The sequence below is a fragment of the Typopeltis vanoorti genome, chromosome 5 (genome assembly GCF_054136105.1).
Source record: "Typopeltis vanoorti isolate ZY-2024b chromosome 5, IOZ_Tvanoo_1.0, whole genome shotgun sequence".
Lineage (NCBI taxonomy): Eukaryota > Metazoa > Arthropoda > Arachnida > Uropygi > Thelyphonidae > Typopeltis > Typopeltis vanoorti.
The window spans coordinates 143,420,461-143,441,801 of record NC_143553.1 but is presented as its reverse complement, the minus strand read 5'-3'; the positions used below and the strand labels follow the sequence as shown (position 1 = coordinate 143,441,801).

General features: G+C 34.3%; 1 protein-coding gene across 1 annotated transcript in view; it reads right to left on the bottom strand.

Moving 5' to 3' along the window:
* LOC150106895 (WD repeat-containing protein 48) overlaps nt 1-21,341 on the bottom strand; it is a 216,875-nt gene that overhangs the window by 155,218 nt on the left and 40,316 nt on the right. The window contains exons 5-8 of the mRNA XM_090392799.1: nt 19,438-19,567; nt 12,352-12,542; nt 2,683-2,787; nt 2,418-2,537 (exon numbers count right to left, since the gene is read on the bottom strand). Coding sequence (XP_090248925.1) covers nt 2,418-2,537; nt 2,683-2,787; nt 12,352-12,542; nt 19,438-19,567 — 546 coding nt within the window. The remainder of the gene's footprint in view (nt 1-2,417; nt 2,538-2,682; nt 2,788-12,351; nt 12,543-19,437; nt 19,568-21,341) is intronic.

Here is a 21,341-nt window from a genome sequence, read left to right as displayed (position 1 = left end):
ATATATAGTGGAATTATTTAACAAACATTTCATCAGCATATATCAGAGCAGTGTGAATGATGCTGCGCAACATGTAGAAGAAGGCAAGGATTAGAAGAATTAAAAGGGAAAGAATCGGAGGTGTATCAAGTGTTGCTTGGGTTAAATGTTAATAAGGCTGTAGGAATGGATGACATATCACCACGCATTTTTAAAGAATGTGCAAAAGAGTTAGCATTGCCCTTGTCTTATTTATTTAATGACAGTCTTGCAGTGGGCAAAGTTCCTAAAGCATGGAAAGAAGGCAAAATAATACCTCTCCACAAGCATGGTTCGAGAACAGAAGATTCCAATTATAGACCGGTCTGTGCATCTGCAGTTGTGATCAAAGTGTTGGAAAAATTGGTTAAAAATAGAATACAGGATTGGATTGATGAACATAAGATTCTCTATGATGGTCAGCATAGGTTTGTGAAGGGTAGGTCTTGTTTTAGCAATCTGCTTATGTTTTATGATAAGGTGACAAATGTGTCAGATAAGGGAGAATCACATAGTGATATTCTTGGACTTTGCAAAAACATTCGATAGATTACCACATGATAAGTTGGTGTACAAGCTACAAAGGATAAGAGTGGATAGTATATTGGTTACATGGATCGGAGATTGGCTGTTTGAACAATATCAGTAAGTTGTGTATGATAGAGCTGAATCTAAGAAAAGGAAGGTGACCAGTGGCATATCTCAGGGTTCTGTTCTTTGGCTCCTACTGTTTAACTTGTTTGTTAATGACATGTCTTGTAGATTGACTGGAGGATCTTCAAATGGTTGCTGATGATGTAAAGTTAGGTACAATTATCAGGAGTTATATTAATTTTTTAAAGGAAGATTTGAATAGGCTTTTAGCTTGGATAAATGAGTGGGATTGCAGTTTTAATAAATGCAAAGTGTTACACTATAGGATACAGAAGTATGAGGCTACATACTGTATTGAGTGGAGCTGTACTTCAGGAAGTGGATGAGATTCAGAACCTTGGAGTGATGGTGGACAGTGGACTGAAGTTTTGAGGGCACACTGCATGATTGCACATCATATTGCTGCCAGGATAAAAAGTGCATTGACATGTAGGGATAAGGTGGTAGTGAATCTATATAAGGCATTGGTCAAGCAACACATGGACTATTGTGCTCAGACTCGGTCACCTAGTTTTCCTTATGATGTGGAAACACTAGAGAGGGTCCAAAGACAAATAACCAAAGTGATAACAGGACTTTGTGGAGTGTCAGTTGTGAAGAGCATTTGAGAGAATGTGGATTACAGAGGTTGGTGAATAAGAGGAGATAATATGATAGAGACCTTCAAGTTAGTTAAGAGATTCTATCTGATTAATAAAGAAGAAATTATAAAAAGAGTGGATGTTAAGATGGGAAGAACAAAGGGCCATTCCTGGAAGTTGTATAGGGATGTGGTAAAGGGAGTGAGGAGTAAATTTTTTACATGGAGAGTTGTTAGTGGGGTCCGCGCGGTTAGCCTAGTGGCTATGCGCTTCGCAACCATATGCCTGGGGAAGGAGTGTCCTAGGTTCGATTCCCGTCGGTGACATGAGGAGCTGAAGGATCTTCCTCAGTCATAGCCAAGTTAGCCAGTCTTGGGCGTGGACAGCAGGGTTTTTTCCCCAGTTTGTTCTGGGGTTTTTCATCCGCAAAGCAGGCAAACTGGCCTTGAGAACTTAACACTACAAGCCATAGGATACACCGGGGCATAGGGCTGACCACCTTATCCTGTAAACGGAGTGAGGTCCGATGATCAATGGACCCTCGACACCGCAAGGTAAAAGAGGGTATAAAGAAGATGAGATGAGTTGTTAGTGGGTGGAATGCATTGCAACAACCTATAAATAATTTCAAAACTGATGAACAAGTCTGGTGGTTGAGTGGGCTTCCCAAGATGAGTCTGTTGACTCCATGGAGGTTAATAATATTAATAATAAAATAATAATAATCAATTTATATGAAACATTTTATGAAAATATTAAGTAGCACTATATATTTGGAAAATTTAAATAATTTTAATTTAAAACATTTTTAAATGGAAGGCATGCCTGCCATTTAAATTAAAGCATCTTCGCTATCGTTCAGAAATACTCAATGAAATCCTTGTGCTTAAAAATTTGATACTATGTTACATGAACCAGTTGAAGAAGACTTTTCCACTTTAACTGGTTCATGTAACTTAGTGTCAAAAAAAAAAAAAAAAAAAAAAAAAAAACTATTTTAGAAATTGGTGAGTGCTGATAAGACAGGAAAGAAAGTGATCTTGTTTAATATTAACTTAATGCTATAACATTCCTGCTGTGAATTTTAATAGATCTAGGGTATATTTCATTGAGATCAAAGTGACATGAATAGACAAATACAAAGTATATTTAACACATCTTTACCTTTAATATTGGGGCATCTTCTTCACATATCAGAATTCTATTTTCTGGATTCCTAATATCTGTCATAAAAATCTTTCTATCTCTACCTCCAGAAAATACAGTAGTGAAACTATCATTAGCCTGAAAAAGTAGTTACACATCCAACTTAAAAATACTGAAAAATATGATACTTAGAACAACTCTTAATTTAAAAAAGGTTACATTTTCAAGTTGATCTGACTAACTTAAAATGTAAAGAATAATAAGAATTACCAAAGATACCAACCTGTAGTGCCCAAACTCCTTCTTCATGAACCCTTATTGTTGCCATACACCTCTGTTGACCAAGTGACCAAAGCCTTATTGTGCCATCTGAACTACCTGATAGGCACTAAAGAATGGGAAAGAGAAATAAGATAAATTCACTTCCCTGTGAACCTGCACATTTTTATAACTACACAATATACATACATAATAATCAATTCCATTACTGAAATTGATGATTTAAAGTGAAATGCACCCTTATAGTAAACAATTACCACAGCAAACAGTGTCGCTGAAACCTATGACATTCAATATAATAGTGTTATACCAAATAGGTATAACACCTATTTGGTTGACAAGTCTCAGTTGAATCCATGTCTAATCCAAAATATCAGTGTCTAAAGGGAATATCAAACATGCTATAACAAACTGTTGACTCATACTAATGCCAACAACTTGATATCAAATCTGTGCACTATTTATGAACTAATAAAAGGTGCTGACTAATCCAACAGAACCACTATTTTTTAGTCCAATAATCTGAAGAGAAAGTTCAAAATTTACTATGGTGAACTGCATTAACTTTTATGTCAATCCAACCTATAAAAGGTTATAAAGCTATAGTACATTTAGTATAGATAGATTAAAGATCAGGTAATACGGAAAATATTTTGAAGTAATTATATCATCACATGTATTATTGTGCAGCCAGGAATACTCTTAATTTATTCAAATAAAAGATTGTGTTTCAACTGCCCTTTCTTTTTTTTTCTTTTTTTTGGTAGCATCACCAAGATGAATATATGTATTACTTACAGTAATATATAATTCAACATTATCTCTTCTGATATCTATATATCTGTAAAGAAATATATATATATTAAATGGAAGGCATGCCCTGACATGTTTAAATTAAGACATATATACATATGCATATATATATATATATGCAAGCTCTGAATATATTGAATAAAGAGCTGTGGACCAGTGGTTTTGGGACTGGCGATCCCATTTGAAAATATTGCCATTCACCAACCCGCACTGGGCCAGCATGGTGAATTTATGGCCTAACCTTCCAAGATGAATCCTGGCATGAAGCCAAATTGTTCCTTTGCAATCTCCCCCTCCTTCCTCAATCTTCCATCAAGAACCCTTTCTAGGATTTTCATTGTGTGGGCCATCAACTTTATTCCTCTGTAATTTTTACAATCTTGTGCATCCCCTTTACCCTTGTAGATGGGGACAAGAGTACTCTCCTCCATTCCTCGGGTATATTTTCCTGTTGGCAAACTTTCATGAATAGGTCCCACAGCAGGTCAATTCCCTCTTCCCACAGTGCCTTCCATGCCTCCACTGGAATCCTGTAGGAGCCCACCGATTTTCCATTCCTCATCCTCTTCATGGCCTCCGTCACTTCCACTCTACTGATGTTCTGCACCATTCCCTCAGAAGGCTGCCCATCTTCTCTGTGAGTCCTTGCATTTTCCTCATTCAAAAGTCCCTCAAAGTATATTCTCCATCTGTTTCTTATGTCCACATCCCTCCATAATACTCTTCCTTCAGCATCTTTGATCTGCCTCACATGTAAGATGTCCTTTGCTACTTTATTTCTACATTTCGCTAGTTGATAAATTTTTCTCTGTCCTTCCTTTGTTTCTAATTGATCATACAGATCTTGATATGCCATGGCCTTCACCTGTGCCACAACTCTCTTGGCTTCTTGCTTTCTCTCTCTGTATACCTTTCTGTCCTCTTCCACTCTCGACTCATCCCACTTCTGCTTTGCCATCCTCTTAGCTGTCACTGCCACTTGTACATTATTATTCCACCACCAACCCTCCTCCTGCTTTCTAATCTTTCCAGATTTTTCACCAAGCACCTCAATTGCACAGCTCAGGATTACTTTTGAATTATGTTTCCACCAATCTTGTACACTTTCCAGTCCATCCGAAATCCTCTCTAACACCCTCTCCCTAAAACGATTCCTCACACTCTCTTCTTTTAAATGAAACCACTTAGTTGTCTTCATCCCATGGCTTCCAGAGGTTCTTATCTTCGATCTTATTTTAAAGTCTGTGCACAGCAGTTGGTGTTGCTGTGCCACTTGATCTATTGGAATTACTTTACAATTTGTTACAACCTTAAGATGTTTTCTTCTAGTCAAAATGTAGTCAATTTGTGAACTGTTGTTACCACTCCTAAATGTTATCAAATGTTTTTTCCTCTTGTAGAAAAACGAGTTCACAATTGCCAGATGAAGTTGAATTGCACTAAAAATCATAAAAACATAAAACTCATAAAAATATAAATCATTCCATTCACAAAAATAAATTATCTGAACATTTGTGCTTAAAACTCTGTGCAATTATGCTAACAATGCTGCAGGATGTATTATTTTCATGTGTCTTGGATATTTTCTATGTTGTCATTATTTTCAATTTACATTATTAGGCTGAGTGGCTAAATTGGCAGACATCAGAATGTCTGCCAATTTAGCCTCACATCACTGATGGGAATCGAATCCACGTCTTTCCGTCCAAAGGGCATCACTATAACGACTGAGCTATGGAGGCTCTAGGTCAAAAGATGCCAAGGGCAAAAACTTATATACACACTAAATGCTTACCAAGGGCATGATAATATGTATATGAAGATATGCGACATGTTGATTTAAAATAAATTAAGAAACTGAGAAAATGAAATTAAATGTTATTTAATGCTTCTTTGTTCTGTCACAGAGTTATTATTAGGATGTATAATATCAGACTGTAGGATGACCTGGTACTCCTAGGAAGGACACCCTCTATTGGTGATAGTTAGCAGCCTTGGTTATGCGAGAGAAGCCTAAAAATTACAGTTTCACATTCTAAGGTTGTATATTACCATATTTATAAATTAATATGGATTTTTTGAGGTGAGTATATGAAATAAGTTAGAAAATACACATACAATGTAACTTTGGAGTGAGTGCTTAAGGGTCAAAGCTGTATAACTGAGAGGAGATGCTCCACATAGCCTTTAAAGGCTATGTGGAGCATCTCCTCTCAGAGAACCAACCAGGACTTCTGACCTGATGTCAAATCCTCACTTTCTCGTGGTGCACCCTGTTAGGTATCTACATGGATACTGAACAAACGAGGATGGGCTGGCTATTTGGGATTTAGTTGACCAAATTGTATTCTTATTGGCTTAAACTACAAGGCCCCTGTTGTTTTCGCCAGGGAACCAGGGCAAACAGCGAAAAGTCAGCTACTGGAACAAATCCTAAAACACGCTCCAACTCAATATCACCAGAGTTGAAGATTGGAATCGGAATTGAAGAAAAAGAAATGGAGCTAGCTGAGGAATTAGATAAGTATCAGATTGACATAATAGGGGTGACTGAAACAAAAGAGACAAAAACTAGTGAGATCTTTCTGAGCAATATATACAAAATGTTATATTCAGGCAACGACAATCAACGAAAAGAAGGAGTAGACATAGTATTCAACACTAAATACGAGGCTAATCTTCTTGAATGGCAGGCAGTCTCAAGTAGAGTGATGTGTGCAAATATGAGAATGGGGAACTGGAACTGGACAATGAGACTTATTTGTGCCTATGGTCCCAGAGTAGGTTCTACTAAGGTAGAAGTGGAGAAATTTTTTGAGGCTTGAGAGAAAGCAACTGACACAATGAAAAAGGAAAAGTTGGTCCTTGTTATTACGGACTGGTTATTACTAACACAATATTCCAACATAAAAATGTGCACAAATTCACATGCAGAGAAGAGGAAAGGAATAAGAAAAGTCTCATTGACTATGTTATTGTTGATAGTGATGTTTTCCCACTGGTGCAGGACACTAGAGTGTACAGGGGATTTGAAATTGGAAGTGATCAGCATTTAGTCTTGAGCAAGATAAAATTGAATTTCATTTTGAAAACAAGAACATGTAAGAAAGGTTTAAAGCAAATAAAAGTTGAACAGCTCTCAGAAGTGAACTGTAGACTAAAATATATAAACATTATTTTTAAAAAAATGAAAGAGTTTGAGAACAGGAATCAAACCTTGAATTTTTAGTGGCAAGCTCTGAAGAAAACAAGAAAACATTGTGAACAGAACTCCATGGTGAATACAGGAAGTTAAAGAGGGAGTGAGGGAAATGAAGAAATCATATCAAAAGTTCCTGGTAAATAAGTTAGTTTGTGCTCTTAGAAAATACAGACACAAATGTAAGAAAGCTAAACACTATGTAAAACTAGCTAAACAAAAAGTCATGAGAAGACTTTGGTAAGAACATAAAAAATAAATATTAAGAAGGTTGCTAGATATTCTGGAGGTTGTTGAAGAAGCTCATAAATGGAGGAAACAGTGCTGTAAAAGAAATCAGAAATGATAAAGGTGACATGAAAACTGGAGAAAAAGAAGATATCCTTGATGTATGGAGTAATTACTTTGAAAAATTGCTAAATGAAAATCAGTGACACACAATGGCAAAAAACACTACAAGCATGCAATCAGGAATACATATCCATACTTGAAGTAGAAAAAGCCTGAAATGAAATGTGGAAAGGCAGCTGGTTTAGATTATATTCAACCAGAAATGCTCAAGTATGGAGGTATAAAAGTCTTACAGTGGCTGCACTGCATAGTTCAGAAGGCCTGGACAGAGGGACTAATTCCAGATGATTGGAGTAGAGTTCTCACAGTACCCATATATAAAAAGGGAAATAAAACTGCATGTGAGAATTACAGAGGTATTTCCCTACTGAGTGTTCCTGGCAAGATTTATGCAAGTATACTTGAGAAACGATTGAGAAGTATTGTGGAAGAAAAGCTTGGTGAAGAACAAGCTGTATTCAGGCCAATAGAGGCTGTCAGGATCAGATTTTCAGTTTACAACAAATTGTTGAGATATCATGGGAATATAACAAAGATCTGTATTTAAATTTTGCAGCTCTGAAAAAGGCATGTGACAAGGTGCCAAGAGAGAAGATATTCAAAACGCTACAGTCGTATGGTGTCAGTGGGGCTTTATATCAAGCAATACTTAGTCTTTATTTGAGTTATAAGCCACCAGTTAGAATTGAAGAAACAGCAAGATGGCTTAAAGTTAAATCTGGTGTCAGACAAGGATGTATACGTAACCCCCGCTGTTATTTATCATCTATATGGATCACATTATGAAGTGATATTAAACCTGATATCAAAATTGGAGATGTTAATGTCAGCTCTTGCTTTATGTGGATGATGTTATATTTCTGAATAAATTTGCTAAGTCTGCAAGATTCCCTGACTAAATTGAATAACTGTTATAATATATATGGTATGAAGGTCAGAAATAATAAGACAAAGACAATGAAAATAGGCAGAAGCACTGAAAACATCAACTGCATTGTGAATGGAGAACCTATAGAACAAGTGAAACATTTCAGCTACTTAGACACGATTTTTAGTGAAGATGGTAAATTAAATATGGAAATAGACAACAGAATCAACACAGCTGATATGGTAGAAAATCAACTGAATAAATGTATATGGAATAAGAGAGAAATTAGTCTAAACACTAAATTAGCTGTATACAAGAGAGTGTTCAAGCCCTTTTAACTTATGGATCTGAGAGCTGGGTTAGAAGTAAAACACTTGACCAAACACTAGAGACCAGAGATACGAGAGTCCTGAGAAAGATTAGGGGCGTGAATAGATGGCATCAATGGCAATATCATATTAAAAACGAGGATATTAGGAAAGAACCTGACATTGTTAGCATCCAGGAATGTGTTAGCAGAGCTAATCTCAGGTGGTATGGTCGAGGAAAGATTAGCAAAATAAGTGTTCTCTGTGAGGTTGGCAGGAAAAAGACCCAGAGGCAGACCAAGATATAGGTGGACTGATGCAGTAATAAGTGCCTCAGAGGATAGAAATATAAGATCTGACAATGTTGGAGCCTTGACAGGTAACAGATTGATTTGGAGGAAAATTGTAGATAGGAAGTTAGTAATGATGTAAATTTTTCATGTAGTACTATCATATCCTGTACACCCCTTGATGGTAAATGTCTGTAATTTGATGATAATGATGTAACTTTGAAGACAAATTTGCAATATTAAAATATGTTATTCAATAAACAAAGAGTGAGAAATTATATTCTCTGGATGTAATTAAAATCACCAGCGAACAAGGATAATAACTCTACTGAGTAATGAATGCATCACTGCCCTCATTATGATGTTACTTATAGTAAAAAATGTCTTCACTTGGAGACAAAAGTATATTGCTGATTCTTTTTTCCCTACTATAAATTAAAATTGCTCAAACACTTCAGTTCTGCTAAAACTTGCTCATTCATTTATTTTCATTTTCTTTTTTTTTCTTTTTTTTCTTTTTTTTAACACCTGAATTACTATTATTCTATGGAGTCAAATGAATTACCACACTAACCATTATTCACACCATACCTATCATATCTCTCCTTACACTCATTAACTGTTGGAATATTCACAACTACCCCTGGTAATCCAATCCATTCCACTCATTCACGATTCTACAAGAAAAAAACAACTAGTCCCCACATCCTTAATAACCACACTCTTACACACTTCCAGAGGTGACCCTCTTTTTTCTTCTCTACTCACTGCAGGTTTTGCCCATGAAAAATTTCTTTAGCATCAACCTTACAGAATAGCTTTAGTAATTTGTAAGGATCTATCATGTCTCCCTCTCTTTTGCCTATCATTTAAACTATGCAATCTACACGCCTTCAATCTATCCTCATAAGGAGCATTTCACAGACCTGTAACCAGCTTGGTCACTCATCTCTGAATCTTCAACCACCACTACTTGCTGATCCCCAAGAAATCTGGGTGATCAAATCTGTACACCGTAGCCAATGTGTGAGACTGAACCATAGCATTATAAAGAGATAATAACCTCTATCTTTACTTGTCAATGTGCTCATCAAGATCCAAGTAATCCTTTGAGTTATCTTCCAACTTTTGCAATATGCCTTCTGAACTTCACCTTTCTGTCCACCACTCTCCAAATCCTTAGCCTCATCAATTTCCTGCAATCCAGGAAATTGATTGATTGATGGAAAATTTTTACCATCAATATGATACAAAGTATGTAATCTTTTCAACATGAAGTGGATTACCTTATATTTTGTGACATTCAATCAACAACTATTATCCTTTGCCCACACTGCCAATTTATTTAAATCATCTTGCAGGATATCTACATCACCTTTATCAACTATTGCCCTCCCCAGTTTTGCATCATCAATAAACTACTGAATATTCTCCCTTAATCATTTCCCATATCATTAATATACAAATTAAAGAGTAGTGGCCATAGTACAGAGCCCCGAGGTACTCTATTAGTCACCCTCATTCGCCTAGATTCTGCTCCACCATATACTACTTGCTGGTGTCTGTCAAGGCCCTCTCTCCCTCCATCCATTCTACCAGCTTCGTATCAATTTCCATTCAGCTCCAACTTATGGAATAGTTTCCCATGCAGCATTCTGTCAAATGCCTTTACAAAGTTCTGTAATATCATGGTGTAACCATTCCCTTCATCCAATTCCACTGTCACTTGATTATAAAATGTTACTAAATTACTAAGGCAGGACTTACCTTTTACAAAGCTATGCTGCCCACCATAGAATATCATATTCCTATCCATCCCTATTCCTGAATTTGACCTTTATATACAGACATACCGTAGTTGGCTAATAAGTATAGTTTTATTAGCCAGCTTTAATTCTCATTAGTTTGTATACGTTTAACTACACAAACTAATGAGATTTTGGATGTCGAAATTATGTTTGACAGGAAGTTGAAGTTCAAAGGTCACAGAGCAAAAATTACAAATACAACTCATAGGATAACTGCAACGCTGAAACAAACACTGACATCATATACAGATAAGGAAGTGATTTTGCCTATTTACAAGGCCTTCAATGTGACTCTGTGCAAATTAGTCTCCTGGATTCCAAGGGGATGAAGAAGCCACAAAGAAGAGGAGTTACAATGATGATATCAGCATTATGGAGAGGACAGATTAAGAGTATGTGGACTGCAAATGATAGTAAACAGGAGAAAAAGGAGTGACATGATAGATGCTTATAAACTTCTGAAAGTATAGTATAGAATACTGGATGATGGAATTTTCATTATATAGAAGGTAGGGATGAATGCAGGGAGCATCTGTGGAAGCTGAATTTTTGTGTGGTTAAGAAAGGGTTGAAGCTAAATTTTTCTCTCACAGAGGAGCAGTTTGGCTATTGAAGTAGTGGGTGCATCCAGTGTGAATGAGTTTAAGAGGAGGTATAACAGCTGGTATGGAGTGTATAGCCTCCCTCAAGTTCTCAAATCCATGGAGATCTCTGATAATAATAATAATACTATAACTGAAGAAAATGGCTCTGTGTTAATGTTTTTATTATCCCATAATTCTGTACGGGACGATGGTGTGAATTAACAATTGAGTGCTTGTTAGTGTAAGTGGGAGGGACGGAGTTTCAGCAGACAGTATAAATGTGAGAGATAGAGATTTGGTGACTTAAGTATCTAGAAATAGTATGCAGCATTTATCAATTTGTATACTCTAAATTGGATTCCAGGATTTAAACTGTTTAAGTGTGCTTAAAAATGCATCTAACATGTCCTGACCATGTGATATTTAACATATCATTTAATTGTTCAGATGTATCTACCAGATGGACATTGTGTAGATTTTTTCATATGGAACAAAAATGGGAAAGCAGTCATTCTTGGAAATCGCACAAGAAAGAATGGTGAGTGAGAAGTTTTGTTTTTTTTTGCATGGAGAACAACAGATGCATTGAATGCATTGCCTTTATAAATGACACCAATATTACAAAGGGAAGCAAAAGTGGCAAGCCCATATTCATGTCCTCAGTTTGGAGATAGATCTTTTTATGCCACATGAAAATAACCTGATGCATTATTAATTTAAACAGCATGGTGATGTCAGGTAGGAATTTTTTTTCTTCTAATTAGTGTTAATGTTTCTTTTAATGGCATGTTTGTGGTTACTGACACAGAAGTTTTGAGTGTTAATTTGTCAGTTAACAATTTGAAATGGATTCAGTTTTTAATGTGAGAACTTGTGTCCTATATATCACATTAGCATTTACACTAAATAATTGATTAAGTTATACATAGAAATATTCTATATTATTGACTATGAACCAGAATGGTATGCCATGTTATGGTTTTTTGGCAATCCATATATATAAAATAGGGAATACACATGTGGTGTGAATATAATTTGTTATACAATCAAGTTACTAAGTTTTTAATAATCCAGTAACTTTATTCTGTTAAGTAGTGGTAGGACTTCTCACAATCTCTTAGAACAGTTTAAGAAGTATACACTAATACAGTATATGGCATTAAGACTCAGCTTGAATATTCTGTGATCTTATTCATTTTTGTGTTGTATGTATTCACTGTGATTGCTCTAACTTCAAAAATGCTTTAGTAATTAGAGATGAAACACTTGTAATAAAGTTTTTTTTAAGTGCTATGTTAAGCCAGTAACCATTCAGCATAATCCATAACACATAACTAAATATATGTTTAGGGTACTATTGTTAATGATGAATGAAGAAAATTGTTGCTAATAACTTAAATATCATTAAAAGATATAAAATGAACACAAACCAAACTTGAATGTTAATGTTACCTGTGTACCTTCTCTATTTAATACTAAAGCTTTCACATTATCTGCATGACCTTTCAGCTTTGTAAGCTTCTGACAAGTCCTTGGATCCCATGCTCTAAGAACTTTCTCAGTGGAACCAGAAACAATAACAGTACCAGGTGGATTCATTGCTAGACTATATATACTATCTTTGTTATCTGTTAAAGACGATGCTGAAAGATGCAAAAATGATTAAGTTTAATACTGTAAAGACCATTTTAATGGATATGAAACTAAAATTAAATTTATATTTCCTTTAAAATGCACATTTTCAAAAATATATATCCTTTGGCTTATTATTGAAGCTTTTGGAACAGAAAACTACATAGACATGGAATGCAAATAATTTACTACTTAAAATTAATTACAAGCTGACATTTCACTAGTTTCAGCTAGCATTATAAGAAGCAATTTAAATATGGAAAATATATCCTTTGGCTTGTCTAAAGGGCTATCTAAAATTTTCTCAGTTTTGGAAAGTTATCCTACTTAATATCCCCCATGACTGTTAATATATACCATATTTGCCAGCATATAAGACACACTTTTTTCTTTGAAAATAGGTCTAAAAAACAGGGTGCGTCTTATAAGCCAGCATTCAGTTTTTTATTACTTTCATTTCGAAATTTCCTCTGATTTGAGTTACGCAATTTCTTTCTTGCTTCCTTGCAGTGTGTGAGAGCATTCCAGTTAAATAGAGTTTCGTGGATGCGCATGCACTGTCATCAAAGATCACAGCTATGTTCCTGTTCGTTTAAACTTTCCAATTGTTGTTGTGGACGATGATAAATTTCTGCCGTTAAATTTTCTCTAAATTTCTTGGCAAATTATGGCTGAAAAACGTCAGCATTGCTACAATATTGCATACAAGCTACGTGATTGCATATGATATAGAACATGGAAACAGGGGTGTAGAGAGGCATTTTGGGCCAGCCCCAACTGAGAAAATCATAAGAACTTGGTGGAATCAGGAAGAGGATCTAAAAAATCTTTTTTTTCTTAAAAAATGTGTACAAAAAAGGGGGTGCATCTTATATGCCGGCAAATACGGTATATGTATACACACACACACACACACATATATATATATATTTTTTTTTGCAATAGTAATAATTTTTAGTGGCATTTTTCAGAATTTACAATATATGAAGTTAAAAGCAGAAGCTGCCCTTCTGCTTTTAACATCATTCACTGTAACGTGACATGCTATAATTTTCAGTTTATTAGAAACACGCATTTACAAGAATACAGTAGTTTTATTACTTCATACATTTTGACCAGAAACTAATTGGTCATTAGTGCATCAGCATATCACAAGGTGATGCTAGAACAATGTTAATCCTATTTACAGAGCTGAGACACATGCTGGATGGTTACAAAAAAATAAGATTACAGTTAAGACCCAAATCTAAAATTAAGTAATTTGAAATAAAATAAAATTTAATTAGATAATAAAATGAACAGCATTATATTAAATCTTTAAAAAAGTTAAACATTTTTAATTAAAAAAATAAAAAATAAATATAATTAAAATGGGTGGGAATGCTATTGCTTGCCATTTATGGGGATGAGACTTTCCTAAATCTTGGCAATAGAGACAGTCATACTGATTTAAATTGGGACAGTGCAGAAGTGCTTCAGCACTCTATAAATAATTGCTCAAACCTAAACCTGCACTGATGTAAAAGGAGAATATTGAACCATAGGATATCGTGGTCAGTGTCCATTCCATGCTGAGCAAAGACAGATTTTTCGAGTTTATTGTTGTTAATATAAGACTGGTGTTCTTGCAGTCATTTTTTCAGCAGAGCATCCTGTTTGTTTAAAGTACAAGCAGAGGCACACAACTTGGTAAACACCAGAGAGAGAGAGGATGGGGGGGGGAGCTATTTATCTTTTGTGAATAACCAACATGAGATTTTTTGATAGAGAAAAAAATAGGAACTAAATTATATCTTTTCAGGATCTTAGCAATTGTCTCAGAGATGGCTGAGATATATGGGATAGGGACTTGCCATACAGGTTCAGGATTGTCGGCAAAGAGCTTGTAAGAGTCCAAGATGCATTTAAACTTCCTTGAGGTGAAATGATTCTGTATTAAGATGCATTGGATGGTGCTCAATTCTTGTTGGAGAGCTTTGGAATTGGAGCAGATAACACGTGCTGTTGCACGTGTTATCTGCAAAGATGAAGATGACTATTTTTTGAAATAGATGATATGCTGAATCTTGCTGTATATAGCAGCCTGTGAAAAGGCTATGGTAAACAGAAGTATTTCAGAAGGGATATGAGAAAAGAGGACATCCAGGAAGCTAATTGTTCATCCTTTTCTTTGTCCATAGTAAAATTGATAAAAAAAAATGGGTGTAGACTGTCGGTTTCAGCAAGTGTTTCATTAAAATGTAAGTAGAGATTCTTCTGAGTCTGGCCAGATGGCAAACACATCATCTACATATCAAATTCAAAAAAAAGGTTGGGGTTGTATTGAAGAGAATAGGGCTACTTCAAGATGCTCTAAGTAGAAATTATCACGTGCAGGTGACAAGAGGCTTCCCATGGCAGTCCCTTCAATCTTCAATAATATCAAGAACCTTGATATTATTTTGCTATCACCGAGAAGGACTATCTTAAAATGTATAACCATCAACATACATACATAATACAATATAATAATTTAAAAAATTAATTAATAAAAGTAATAAATTAATAAAAATTAATTAATTAAAATAAAATTAAATATAATCGATAAACTGAATTCTCTTCTTTTTCGATTGGGAGCTTGAGAGTGAAAAAAGGTGTTAATGCCAGATCTGCCTTTACAGAAACCGTTTTGTTCCTCTGCAAAAATATTTTCATAATATTTGGTTAATTTAGTCTTTAAGAGACTTGAATATATTTTATATCCAGTATTTAAAAGGCTAATGGCTCTATAGTTTTGGTATTCATTTATATTTCCTTTTTTTTTTTTAAGATGGGGATGATTATAGAATTTTGCTAATTTTCTGGGGGGAAAATTGGCCATTTAGGAACTTATTCATGAATTTAGTTAGTATATGTTATTTAGTTCAAAAGTGCACTCTGCACTTTTGAACTAAATAAGTTTGAACTTTTGTACTAAATCACTTTTGAAGATGATGATTAAAATGCAGAGTGCAGAAATATCTAATTAACAAAAAGACTCTTTGGATAAGAAAGAAATTAAGATGTTTAGTTCATTAATGAAGGATATTTTTTCGTTAATTATCATGAAAAAACATTTAACCTTATTGTATATTTATTTTAAAAAGTACGATAAGCTGTGTGGAGATAGAGTGGGCAATGCTTCACTTAAAAAATTATGAGGGAATAGGTATTTTTTTTTTTTCAGTTGCTACTCATTTTTTATCATCAATATTAACTTCATTAACAATGTTTCACACATCATATTCTATTGTTCAGACAAAATAAGTGAATTTTTTAAATGGTTAGCAAAGCAGCATGTTTACTACAAAAATAAAATATATATACACAGTCCAGTCCAAATATGATGACTATCCTAGTGGTTCACAGGCCCTTTACCAACTCGGCTGCAAGAGCATTGCAGAAGGTATGCTATACCATCCATGTTGGAGGTTTAATGGAATATTATCAGCACTGAGAAAGGATTAAAACTAATTTTAATACTTCCAATCCATGTTTGTATTCATGTTTTGGATACAACCCACAGGATCTCCTGGAAAAAAACACCATGCTCCACCATAATAAATTCAAAAAAGAAAGACTATTCTTTGAATCTACATCTGCACTTAGGAATCAACTGAATTTAAACAAATAAGGTTGCATTAAACCTCCCAAAATTTGGGAAACATTAATTATCAGAGATCCCTCTTTACATTCTAGGTCACCTGCAAATGCCCATAGAGGGCACATCACCTAGATAGGACTTTAGTTTCACTCACTATTGTATTATTTTTTTGTGTTGTTACAAAAAGCTTTTTTGTAATCCCTGAAGATGTCTGTGATGGAGACCAAATATTGGAAGTATTAAAATCCTTTCTCGGTGCTGATAATATTCCATTAAATCTCCAACATGAATTCTTCACAACACTTAAGCCTCGACACACGTATGATATACCATGTTAGAACTACTTCCCCATAAATCTGAAAATGTTAGGGATGGAGAATTCAAATGCCAGAAATATCAATCCATGGAATCCTAAAAAAGTCTATGGGATTCAAATTTGACAAATTTGGTGACCATGGTAACACCTTGAAGTTGCTAACATTTTTGATGAACCACTTCAACAATAGTGGTAACATGGCATCATCCTGCTAGAATATATCTGTGATATCTGAGAACACAGTCTGAATGGATGTACCTAATCAGTCACTGTGGTACTTTGTAGCATTCATAGCATGGTCTATGAGGCTCCAAGAGCTTTCCACAACCCCTCCCCCAATACCATAATATTGCTGACTCCTGCCTGTTTCTGCTGTAACATGACATCAGGGTGATTTCTCTACTCAGGTTTTAGCCTGACTATCTGCATGGTATAACAGAAAATGAGATTCATTCAAAAAACTTTTTTCCAAATCTTCAATGATCTAATGGTATATCTCAAATGCAAACTGGACATAGTTATTGATGATTAGGTGTAAGCATGGGTATACTTCAGAGGCAAATACAAAGGAATATATATTGAATTGTGGTCTGGGGTGAGACTGCCATCAGCAATTCCATTTTTTTTTTTTGTCTATGGGATGCACAAGACAGGACAATCTATGTTCATCACAAGCACTGATCAAATGTAGGCTCCCACCAATGCTTGACAACTTCTGTTCTGTCCAGTATCTTTCCATTCTTGGAAAACCTTAACTACAGCACACTACAAACATCAAATAACATTAGTTGGTTCCTGGATATTGTCATCCTTCAAACCAGTCAGTACCCTTCAGTCATGCTTTTTTCCCAGTCAATCAGATCACTTTCTTTTGCTAGTTGATCACCAACTTTAAATAAATAGTATATTGCATACTTCCAATATTATTTACACCAGTTTTCACCACGATAAGAGTTCTACTTGGCAGAATGAAATGACCAATTGTGAAATAATGGGGAGAGATCATCGACTGGAATGTGTATATAAAACAATGATTGAACAACAATGGCCCAAAGACTGAACCCTGAGGTACACTATGGGTCACCTTAAATCTGGCAGATTCATAACCACTGTATACCACTTTTTGATATCTGTCTGTCAACCATCTACTGATCCCAGTCAAAAGTTTATATTACAATCCCATATTCTCCAGATATGTTTATACAACAGCCTTTCATATGGATCCTATCAAATGCCTCAGCAAAATCCAATATTATCTTAGTTATAAAATATGAGCAAATCGATAAAGCATGATCTTCCTTTAGTAAACCCATGCTGCTCCTTGCAGAGTATTAGCTTGTTTGTCTACCCATTTCTGTATGCGAGTTCTTACCAACTTCTCTAAAATCTTCACTACTGACAGGTTGGTAGGTAGACACATCAGTTTTTGGACCACCTTCGTGCAATGGAACTATCATACATTCCTGAGCTGAGACTCAAGTTAAACATGTGAAAGGCCTAGCCAATTCAGTTGAATGTTCCTTTAGCAAACATGCTGATATTCCATTTGTCCCTATTGATAATTATTAATAAATAGAAATTTTTTTTCAATATTAATCCACACAAGAGAGGTAGAAGAACCTATAGCACATTGTCATGTGTGTGGGGAAGAAAAAAGTGTCATTTTTCTTGTAAAGCTAAAGGTTTAGTTATTGAGAGAGAGAAGCTAATACTCTGCAAGGAGCAACATGGGTGTACTAAAGGAAGATCATGTTTTAGCAATTTACTCATATTTTATAACAATGTTACAGCTGAGTTGGATAAAGTGAATGGATACACTATGATAATGTTGGATTTTGCTAAGGCATTTGATAGGATCCACACAAAAGGCTGTTGCATAAACTGGAGAATATAGGATTGTAATATAAACTCTTGACATGGATCACTGGATGGTTGACAGACAGATATCAAAAAGTGGTGTACAGCAGGTTAATAACATTAGGATGGATCTAAACAGCAGATGTGCAATTGTGTGCCGATGATCCGAAGATAGGCAAGGCAATCAGGTATTGGAAGGCTGTTCCATAATACAGAAGTAGATAGATGGAATGAAAGAGGAAGAGGAGAAGCAGATTCCATGCATCACAGTAAAGGGATGTGGGTAGCTGCTTGCTTTAACAGACCTAATGAAAAATGGAGAAGTGATGGGATTTGAAATAGGAAGTGACCACCAGTTAGTTTTGAGCAGAATAAAAATGAATATCATACTGAAAAGAATAATATGTAAGAAAGTTTTAAAAAAGAATCAAAGTCAAGCAGTTCTCAGAGGTAAATATACTGACATAAACCTTACTGGGAAAAAAAAAAATGAAAGAAACCATTTGAAAACAACAATCTAAACTTTAGAGGCTGAATGGCAAAGTTGAAGAAAGAAAAAATATCCACACATGTGTGGTGAAGTTGCTTGCAAGGATAGAAAAATCAGAACTTTGTGGTGGACTCAAGAAGTTAAAGAAATGGCTATGAAAAAGAAGAAATTCATGTTAAAATGTCTTGGCAAGTAAATTAGCTTCTTATGTCCTGAGAGAATACAGAGAAAAATGCAAGAAAGCTAACCTGTGTATAAAAGAAGTTTAACAAAACTCATGGGAACACTTTGGAAAAATACAAAAGATAAATATCACAAAGGTGGCAAAATACTCCAGACTTGATGAAGCTTAGAAATGAGAAAGAATATTGTAAAAGAATCAAATTGATAAAGGGTGACATAAAAATGAAGATAAAGAAATTCTGGATGTCTTGAGCAATCATTCTGAAAAAATGTTAAATGAATTACAAGCAAATAAATTTTCACAAGTATCATACTAAGATAACATATGGATAAAAACAAAAATGTAAAAACTTCACAATGTAAACAGAATTTTTTTTTTCATGTCTATAAGTGACAATAAACCTATAAAGCATAATATGCATAAATGAAAATGCTTACTAGTGACTGTATTATTAGATGCAGTCAAGGCAGTTAAAGTATTGACATCCCATAAAAAAATTACCCTATCCAATCCTGCAGAAGCTACTTGTTCTCTTTCTTTTGCATATGCTAATGCTTTGACATAGTCCTAAAATAAATTACAAGAAATCAGTTTTTGAAAGGTAGGAAAGTTCATTATTCATTTCATTAAATCTGATTTCATAATTTAAAATTATTTCCATGGAGTCTCATGTTAGGTAGAGTTAAAATGGTCTCACCTGCTCCTTGTAGAGGAATAAAAGCCATTAGCTGATTGACTGATGTGATATTTTGTTGTATTCCCTAGTGTTAATGGAGAAGCTCACATATGATTAAGACTTATTGGTGTTATTATTATTATTATATTTTTAATAATTTTATGTTATATATATGTGTTTATATAAATAAAAAAAAAAAAACACTTGTTGCTTATTCAAATGTCTAAGGCTTAATTTCTTGCTGGCAATTTAGAGATGAAAAATATAATCAACTGAATAAATTTATACAAACTATACTGGAAAAATAAATCTGTGTGCAACTTGAAGTGGAGAGAAAGCTGATTTATAATTTAATTTCATGATTTGACAACTAAAAGTTAAATTTCTCAGAATTAATACCATTTCAGTGATGCAGTCATGTCAGAATTTAAAAATAATTTTAACTATTTAAGATACTGAGTAATAAAGAATAATTTAAGGGTTTGTGAATATATTTAAGAGAAAATGCATAATTTTTTTACACAAACAATTATATTTTCTACCATATTATATTCTCATGAAAATTATAGGTATAGGAATTGCTTATTGAATTCATAATACAGAAAATGTATAAATATTCATTTTAGTCACTATGGCATACAATCAAGTCTTATGCATGGTATCTGCACATGCTCAGCTATCCCAATATAGCATACAAAGAATGATCCAATAACTAGAAAGCATTCAACCAATGACCAAGGATAGATACAGTTTACTGACATGAGAAAATGACATAATTATAAGAATTTTAAAGTAACAAGTTAAGCTACCACTGTAGGCTATCCTTTTTCATGTTATTTGTGACCATACCAACTTGGATTAGTTCTGCTCACACATCCCTGAATGCTGTTAGCATTTTCAATATCTCCATTTTATATGATTCTTTTTTTTTAGCACTCATGTCTGTGGGCTCTAGTCTTTGATCAAATATTTATTTCTAACTCTTATATTCATATGTTAAAATTGGTTTGAATACTTTCGTATACAGCTAGTTTAGCATTTTAGCAAATTTCTCTCTAAGAATTTATTCTCACTATATCAGCTCTGCTTATTCTGTTATTATCTATTTCCAAACTTAATTCACCATCCTCATTAAAAATTGTGTCTAAATGAATAAAAATATTTTACATGTTTTATAGGCTCACCATGGAGTTGATGTTTTCTACATTCTACAGGCTAGCATCCTGTTACTGGATTTATTTAAGATTATAATAACATTATCCTCATAAAGCAAAGAGCTAAGCTAACTATTCCAATTTTGAAAAATATTCTGAGATTACTGACCAAATCTCAGAAATTAAAGAAAGAATGCTATAAAAGAAATCACTTTCCTTCGCAATGTGACCATATGAATGATCAATAATTATGAGTGAAAGTCTTGCACCCGACTTTATATCAAACCATTTTTCTGTGCCTCCTTCAATTTAACTGCTGACTTACTTAAATACATGCTATATACTGCTTTATATAATGTCTCATTTATCTCAGATAAATGGAGTACACCATTTATTTGAGGGCACCTTATCGTATCCCTTTTCCACAACTGCAAACTTCATAAGAGATCCCTGTTACATTCTCATGATTTCTCAACTATTTGCTTCAAAGTAAAAATATGATTGTAATAAT